The sequence below is a fragment of the Rattus norvegicus genome, chromosome 10 (genome assembly GCF_036323735.1).
Source record: "Rattus norvegicus strain BN/NHsdMcwi chromosome 10, GRCr8, whole genome shotgun sequence".
Lineage (NCBI taxonomy): Eukaryota > Metazoa > Chordata > Mammalia > Rodentia > Muridae > Rattus > Rattus norvegicus.
The window spans coordinates 39801694-39810000 of record NC_086028.1 but is presented as its reverse complement, the minus strand read 5'-3'; the positions used below and the strand labels follow the sequence as shown (position 1 = coordinate 39810000).

The following is an 8307-nucleotide window of genomic DNA, read 5'->3' as shown; positions in this document are numbered from 1 at the left end:
GAGAACCAATTCCTATAGGTTGTCCTCTAACCCTCACACTTAAGCTGTAGTGCACTCCTGCGCGCGCGCACACACGCACACACACACACACAACTTTCTAAAGTGTAAGTGAGTTACATTCACGTCTCTCACCCTCTACACAGCTCCCAGCTTTACAGAGAACCCCGCCCATGCCGCTCTGGTCCTCATGCCTTTAGAAATCATATGCACTCTGGTGTCTACTTCACGTGTGAGGTGGTGATGCTCAGAATGTAGCGCTGTCCTTTCCAGGTTTCCAATGGCTTTGTGGTGGCGTCACGCTGGAATCCAGCTCTCCAGATGCCTGGCTCCTCCTGAGTCCTCACCCTCTTGTCTGACCAGTAGTACCACCCATCAGGATTGTACACCTTTGTCTCACCCAACAACGTTCCTTTTGGCTGTGATATACATGAAGGGCCCCCGGTCAAACACCAGTATTCTAGCTGCTCTTATCCAAAGAGTCTGGAGATTAACCCCAGATTCTTAATCAATTTGGAGAGGAAAACAAAACTGATTTCAGTCCCATCCCCTGACAATCTGCGTGTACAAATCTCATAGAGCAAAGCTGTATCTGCAAGATGAAATCTAAAATTAGAATCAAACTGTGGAATCTCAATTGCAGGTTCCAGAAAGCAGTCTGCTACTCCACAGACCAGGAATAGCACCATGTGATGGTGCCAGACAAGGGAATAAAGGACATTTTGCAAACCACAGCCAGGGCCAAAGTTGACTCAGGGCAAGGACATGAAGGGTGGGGCCAGTGTCTAACCAAGATTCAGTGTTGTGATCAAAGCTACAGGCAGCAGGCATGCAAGGACTTGGCTAGGGTGCAGCAGGGACTTGGCCAAGGGATGGGGCCTCTGTCAAACTGTCCTTTGTCTTTTGGAGTCTCAGTTTCCAAAAATCTAAACAGTGCTCCCGCAAAGAAGTAGCCAGTCTTTGCGGAACCTAGCACATACCACTGGGGGTGCAGGAAGGAGCAGGAAGGGGTGAACCTCCTCTTTGTAGTCTTAAAACTTACATTTGTTTATCTGTTTGTGAGTGGGATGGGACATGTTGAGATCAGAGGACAACTTGTAAGAGTTCCACCATTTATGACATTTATGACATAAAAAGAACAAAAACAAGTACAAACATGTTCATAGCTTGAAAGCTCTTTACTGTTAAGGTACTGATTAGACTTAAATTAATATGTAGCATCTAAAGCACATGCATATGCAGTCAAATATGCATGCATTTAAACTATTTGTTACTAAATGAATTAATGGGCTTAAATATATGTCAAATGCAAAATTATATCTAATAACTAATAAAACTTGTCTTACTGCAACAAAAAAAAAAAAAGAGTTCCACCAAGTGGGCCTCAGGGGTCAAACTCAGACTACCGTTCTTGACAGGAAGTGTCTTTACTAAGGAGCCATCTCCCAGCCTGGGGTGAGACTCTTTAGGAGAGAAGACAGTAACAGGAGCTGGGGAGATGGCTCTGCCAGGAAAGCATTTGTTGTGCACATATAAGGATGGAGCTTGACCTTCAGAACCACAGAAGAGCCAAGCACAGCTTCATGGGCTGTGCGCAGCTATAATCCCACTGTTGGCGTGGGGCTGGGGGTGCAGAAACAGGTGGGACTCTGGAGCTCACCTGCCAGGTTTGTGGAGCCCTAGATTCAGTGAGAGACCCTGTCTCAAAAATAACACAAGGTGGAACTGGGCATGGTTACCCATGCCCTTAGTCCCAGTCCTTGGGAGGCAGAGGAAGACTGATCTCTGTGAGCTCAAAGCCAGCCTGTTCTACACAGTGAGTTCCAGGTTATCCATGGACTACATAATGTCAAAAAAAAAAAAAAGGGCAGAGAATGATTGTGAAGACGTGGCAAATCTATCTCTCACCTCTGCGTGTACACACATGCATGCAACATGCAGACACGCCACAGGTTTAGAATTGCACATTGGGTCCTAGAAAGAGCCCTGGGAAGGGACTTCAGAGTCTGTCTTCCGTGTCTCTGTGACCATGGAGGTGTTTTAAGTTACACTGTTGGCACAAAGTACAGCCTCAGTAAACGTTGCTTTCTGAGGAAGAGGCGGTGGCGGGGAGACTGGTACAACTTAGGAAAAACGCTATAATTTGTAAAAGAGGAGAGTTTAGCTGGTCCGTCTGCGCTGAGCAGAGATAATGACAGAGAGTAGAAGCCCAAGAAGCTCCGGAGGCCATCCTGAGCCACAGAGCTCTAATCTGAACGCCACATGTAACCTTAAGCAAACCACACCCCGTGGCCCCTGAGCCGGGGCCTGTCCAGGAAAATGCTGTCGGGAATGGTGCAGAATTTACTTCTTTCCTGCTCCCTTTGTGGAGCCTTTAGAAAGCACGGAAGCCTCTTCGGTAATTCTCATCCTGTGGGTTGTGACCCCTTTCGGAGGGGGTGGGGGATGCCACATATCAGCTATCCTGCATATCAGATATTTACACTCTGGTTCATAACTGGCAAGATTACAGTTTATGAAGTAGCAATGAAATAATTCCAAGGCCGAGGGTCACCGCAGCGTGAGGAACTGTATGTATTAAAGGGTCTGCACTGTGATTGAGGAAGACGCCTCGAATCCAACCCTTACCTCCACGTGTACACAACGTGCATGCATACGTTCAACACAAAGACGCACCACAAGTTTGGAATTTCGTGTGGGACCTTAGAAAGAGCCCTGCTCTAGGTGAGGTGCTGGCTGCCCCTCCCATCTTCTTAGAGCAGACTGCAGGCTGGTGGGACCTGGGAAGCCTGCCCTGAGATGAAGCCAGGAAGGCATTTTTATTTTTCAGAGGTGGAAATGGGTACTCCTTAACGGGGCGTGTAATAAATAGTTAGGATCTCGTCATTAAAATAATCAGGATAGGCTAGAATTATGGCTCAGATGTGGACTGCTTGCCTAGTATGCCTGAAGGCCTGGGTCCTGTCCCCAGCACTGCATAAAAACAGATATGGTGTACAAGTCTGTAATCCCAGCACTCAGGGGGTAGAGGCAGGAGGTTCAAAAGTTCCAGGTGATCCTTAGCTATCTAATGAATTACAGGCCACTTTAGGCTACAGGAGATCCAGTCACCAAACGTTTATGGCTCACTCCCCAAACCCCTCCTTCCTCACCTCCTCCTCCTGGGTTTCCTTAAGCAAGAGGAGGCGGGGCATCCATGCGGGTGGGCGTGGTCTCATTCCAGCCCAGCCAGAGCAAACTCTCTGGCCAGCTCTACTGAGCCCAACTTACACCTACACGCACACACACCTCCTTCATTGCCCTCTCCCTACTCTGAGCTTGCCCTTTCTGAAGCCATCATGTCTGTGACCAAGAGTGCCGGGAGTCCGCAGGTTGCTGCCACTGTCAAGCTGGACCTTGTGTCGTTTCCTGAGAGTGCCAAGAAGGTGCAGAGCCAGGATCCCAATCCAGTGAATGGGAGCTCTTCAGAGTCGTCAGAGAAGACCAAGGGCATTACGTGAGTGCAGCTCCCTTCCACCCCACGTCTGCTTCCATCAGCCTCCAGTCTGGAGCTTGAGGAGGGCGTGTCTGACCCACAACTCACTGTGCAGCCAGGAACACCAAGAAGGAAAAAGTGCAGCCAGTGTCTGTGTCAAATAGGACATTCTAGCTAGGGGCACGATTAGAATCTGAAAAGTCCTGAGAGGGAAACTGAGACCCACATGCTTTAAGCCGCACGCTAAGGTTTATTGACAGGAAAGGGGCTAGAAATATAGCACTTTTGTTAGAGTCAATTTGGGGCTCTCAGTGTCTAGGAGGAAGGCAGAACTTGGAGGGAAGCTGGGATCCGAATGTAAACCACAGTGGACTCAGCAGCCAACAAGCAAGCCCCTCCCTGTAGCAAGCCTGAGTCCTGCTGCCCCTGGGACTGCAATGGTACTACCCAAAGAACAACGAGTGGAGGACTCTAGTGTCTTCCATTTCCTGGAAGATGGATTCTGGAAAAGGGGACATTCACAAAGGTTTTCAGAACATGATAAGCCGCAGTGCTCCAACACCCTCCTCCTCTTCTCCCTCTCCCTCCTCTTCCTCTTCTTCCTCCTCATTTGACTTCACCAGTATAGCAGTCTAGCCAGCTCAGGCTTGTACTTTAAGGAGCAAATTTGACATCATCAGGGCAGTAGGGGGTATAAACAGAGAACCAAAAGGTCTGGGTTCAGGTGGAAGCCTTGTCCTTCTCTCCTCTGAAGCACGTTTCCTCATATGTAAACCAGGGAGGCACAAATATGACCCAGTACATTAAAGGACACACACACACACACACACACACACACACACACACACGGGGGCGGGGGAGAGAGAGGCGGAGAGACAGAGAGAGACAGAGGTGGGGGGGGGAATGGCAGAGAGGGAGAAGATGCTGGAGGAATGGGTACACCCTTTCTCCACACTGCCTACAAGACACTGCAGGAATGGGCTCAATGGCTGCTGACATTGTGGCTCCTTTGTCCCTGGATCTGGCCTGGGCCTTCTAAGTGCTCTGGGTCACTAGAGTGAGCTGCCGAGGCCCCTGGATCACCCACAGCAGAACAGGGTCTTCTTCAACTTTGAGAGAACCAGCTGACTCTTGTGTCCTGTGTCCTGGATGGTTGAGGTGGCAATTTCAACTACTTAAAAATCTAAAGAATAGAATAAGCGAGAGCCAGAGAGGAGCTTGTGGGGCTTGGAAACATCCAGGCTAGGAAAGCGTTCAGCGAGTGGAGTTTGGCCTTCTGGGTTCAGTTCCCACTATCAGCTGGAGAAAGTGACAGAGTCTAGAAATGATGGCTTGCTCCTCCCAAGATGGCTGCACCTTCTATATGAGCATAACCCCACCCCCCCTCAGCATAGTACTTGTGTACTCTTAGCTGCTTAAAAAACACCTGTGAATGGTGGCTCCGGGTCACCAGAGGACCCAGGCCTCCTGGCTCCTGGTCCAAATGTGTGCATGGCTTGACACACTGCAAGCTGGCTGAACGACTGCAAGCTAATTCTGATTTCCTAAGTCCTTTAGTTAGAAATTTCCCAAGTGACCCGTTGACCCCTTCCCAGTTGCAAAACAAGCCCATCACTGGGGGCTGGGGGTGTAGTTCTCTGTCAGCAATGTTGACACCCACAGGGAGAGGAACAGGCATGCAGCACTCTCTACCACCCCTCCCCCCTCCAATTGTTCTTCCCCTCCCACCAATCCATGGGCGCCTAGGCCCTCCAGTGCTAGAAGACTTGGGAATTAACGGAGAGACTGGGAATTGAGTGAGCTTTTTCAAAACATCATTATTCCTAACGTTTGCAGAGGCTCTTCGGAGCCAAACGTGTGCCCCCACAAAATGACAGCACCGGAGAACTAGAAGCCTTGGGTTGTAATCCTGGGTTCGTCTGATTCCAAAATCCAGGCGCCTGCCAGATTCCTGTTTTCAGATGATCTCTTGACTGCAAGGGGTTTTGGGGGAATTTCTAAGGCTCCTGCAGGTTTAGATAAAAGCTTAGTGCTGTGTTTCACAAGGTTGGGATACAGAAACATCTAGAAGAAAGCTGGGAGATTTGAAATTCCTTGAGAGAGAAAGTCCCAACTTGGAACTGTTCTCCCCTAGTGACCTTGTCCTCTGGATCAACTTCACATCTGTCTTAAGTAAATAGTAAATTGAGGCTGGGAACATAGCTTAGTTGGTAGTGCCTGTCTGGAGGGCACAATGCCCTGGGTTTAATCCCAAGTAATGAATTAATCGGGCATGGTGACACTTGTAGTCCCAACACTGGAGGTGTGGAGGTGGGACAATCAGAAAATCAAGGTAATCCTTGGCTACATGGTGAGTTTAAGGCTAGCCTGTGCTACAGGAGACCCTGAGAACAATAAGAGAGAAGTGGGGGACGATGGAGGAGGAAGAGAGAGAGGAAATCTCATGTGTTGAGGGCACTGCTCAGTGGCCATGTGCAAGGCCCTGCGTGTGACCCTGAACACTGTAAGTAAACAGTAATTTGGGTTTTATTGGGTTAGGGGTCATGCCATTCCCCAGACCGAATGCCCTGGGCTAAGAAAAAAAGAAAGGAAAATCTCTCTGGAGACCAATCCCCAGATGACCGACGTCACCTGACCTATTGCTGGCAAGTCTCAGGGACTTGTCTCCAGTCTGCCTTTTCCCCTATTCTTGGAGTGCAGTCCTGTCTCTGCCACAACTCAGGAAGGCAAACTGGTCTCTGGGCCTCAGTTTCCTCTCTGGTGACTTGGGCTGCCCCTTTCCTCCCTTGTCCTCGGTCTGCCTCCCAGGGTTCTGCAGAAGAACAGAGCTATGAGGCAGCTTGGCCTCCAGCCCGACTCCCCAGTGCACTTGTGGACAAATTATCTAAGTATTTTGTGCCTCCATTTCCTGCTGTACACCCAAACCCACATCACTGCCTATGTTATTGTCCTGCCAAGACCATGAAATGAGATGTCATATGTAAACGACTCAGCACAGGGCCTCATACAGTTAGTGCTTCATGGCATAGACAGGGCACGAGTTGCTAGTGCTGGAACAATTCTGGATATCTTGGGAAGGGTGGTCACCTTCCGGAGACCCACGTATGCCAAAGCAAGGATACAGGAAAATCAAGATGGCCGTGAATTTACCTGCCCAGTTCAATTGAGGTGTTGGCATGCTGTGAAGGAGTGACTGCCAGGTTCTCTCCCATCTCCACTTCCATGTCCTCATACCGTCTTCCTTTCCTCTAGAGGGTTCCAGACATTGGTTCATCTGGTCAAAGGCAACATGGGCACAGGGATCCTGGGACTCCCCCTGGCTGTGAAGAATGCAGGCATCTTGGTAAGAGGGGCATTATGAAGAGCCGTGGGGTGGGGAAGGAGACATAATTGTTTAAAATACCCTGTAGCAGACAGTACTTCTGGGAGGTGGGCAGAGGGTAACTCACCCAGACTTAGAATCCAACATCAAGCCTGGGTCTGAGTTCTGCCTTGGCTTGGCCGCCGGCACTAGGAGTCAACACTTTTTATCCACTCCCAGGCCCCAGCTCCCTCCTTTTGTAGAATGTAAGGGTTGGAGTAGGTTCAGTTACTCAGTCTACCTTTACGGAGCCTGGGTGTCCTTGGGGACACCTCAGAGACCACCGATGGGACATGTGGTCAGGACTCCGAGTTTCCTCCCCACATCACAAACTTCACCATGATTGCTATGTGTGCTTGAAGTAACTTTTGGAAAGAATAGCCAAGTCTCTTTCAACGCGGTTTTCTAGAAAGTTCTTTCAGGGCTAGCAAATGCTCACAAGATAAAGGTACTGGCCACCAAGTCCAGTAACCTGACATGCTAGAGATCTGGCCCCTGCCCCCAAACAGAGAGGAGAGAGAGAGAGAGAGAGAGAGAGAGAGAGAGAGAGAGAGACAGAGAGAGACAGAGAGAGACAGAGAGAGACAGAGAGAGACAGAGAGAGACAGAGAGACAGAGACAGAGACAGACAGAGACAGAGAGAGACAGAGACAGAGAGAGACAGAGAGACAGAGAGAGACAGAGAGATGGAGAGAGAGAGAGAGGGAGAGAGGGAGAGAGGGAGAGAGGGAGAGAGAGAGTGCGCTTTGAGACCTCAGCAGTGTCTGTACCCCTAAGTTGTCTTCTCTCCCATTTACTCCTGTCTGTCCTGCCTGCAGATGGGCCCACTCAGCTTGCTAGTGATGGGCCTCATCGCCTGCCACTGTATGCACATCCTAGTCCGATGTGCCCAGCGCTTCTGTCACAGGTGAGGAATGTCCCATGTGTGGGTCTCAAGGACAGTCCCCAAACACCCTACCCATTAGAAGAGCTCCTTTCTACATGGTCCTCATGATTGCTAAGAAAGAGAGCTTCAGCAATGGGGAGACCTCAGGGGAGGCCTGGACACACAGCTGCTTAAATGACCTCAATCAGGCCTTTGAGCTTGTCTGGTCAGCCTACCTGTATAATGGGTGTGCATAGCTCTTGCCCGTCCCTGCCTTTAAGAGTTATCGCCAGTTCAATGAGAGCCATGGGTCTGGGCACCACTACACCCATGCCAGGCTTGTGCTATTACTCATTCTGTGTGGGTAGCTACAAAGCACTTGTGGAATTACAACCTCAATTAAAACCTGGCCGTGCTGGCTCCATGCTTTTTCCATCCTCTATCTGTATAGCCTCGGCCTGGATCTCTTGGCCATGAGTGGTGGGGTTCCCTAAGTGGATGTGTTAGGAGTGGAGGAAGCCCTGAGTGGATGTGTATTTTTGACATGAGTACAGCCATGTCAAGAATCCCAATGCCCCCAAAGCCTTTCCCAGGTGAGATTCAGAGCCT

At 49.8% G+C, this 8307-nt stretch overlaps 1 protein-coding gene across 3 annotated transcripts in view; it reads left to right on the top strand.

The window, feature by feature from the left end:
* The first annotated feature begins 3219 nt into the window (after positions 1-3219).
* The window catches only part of Slc36a2 (solute carrier family 36 member 2), a 28115-nt gene continuing 23027 nt past the window's right edge, over positions 3220-8307 (top strand). Inside the window, exons 1-3 of one of the 3 annotated variants that reach the window (XM_063268412.1) lie at positions 3220-3493; positions 6725-6815; positions 7652-7740. In XM_063268412.1, coding sequence (XP_063124482.1) covers positions 3336-3493; positions 6725-6815; positions 7652-7740 — 338 coding nt within the window. In that variant the 5' untranslated portion in view covers positions 3220-3335. The remainder of the gene's footprint in view (positions 3494-6724; positions 6816-7651; positions 7741-8307) is intronic. The other 2 variants (NM_139339.2, XM_063268413.1) reach the window with 2 other exon arrangements.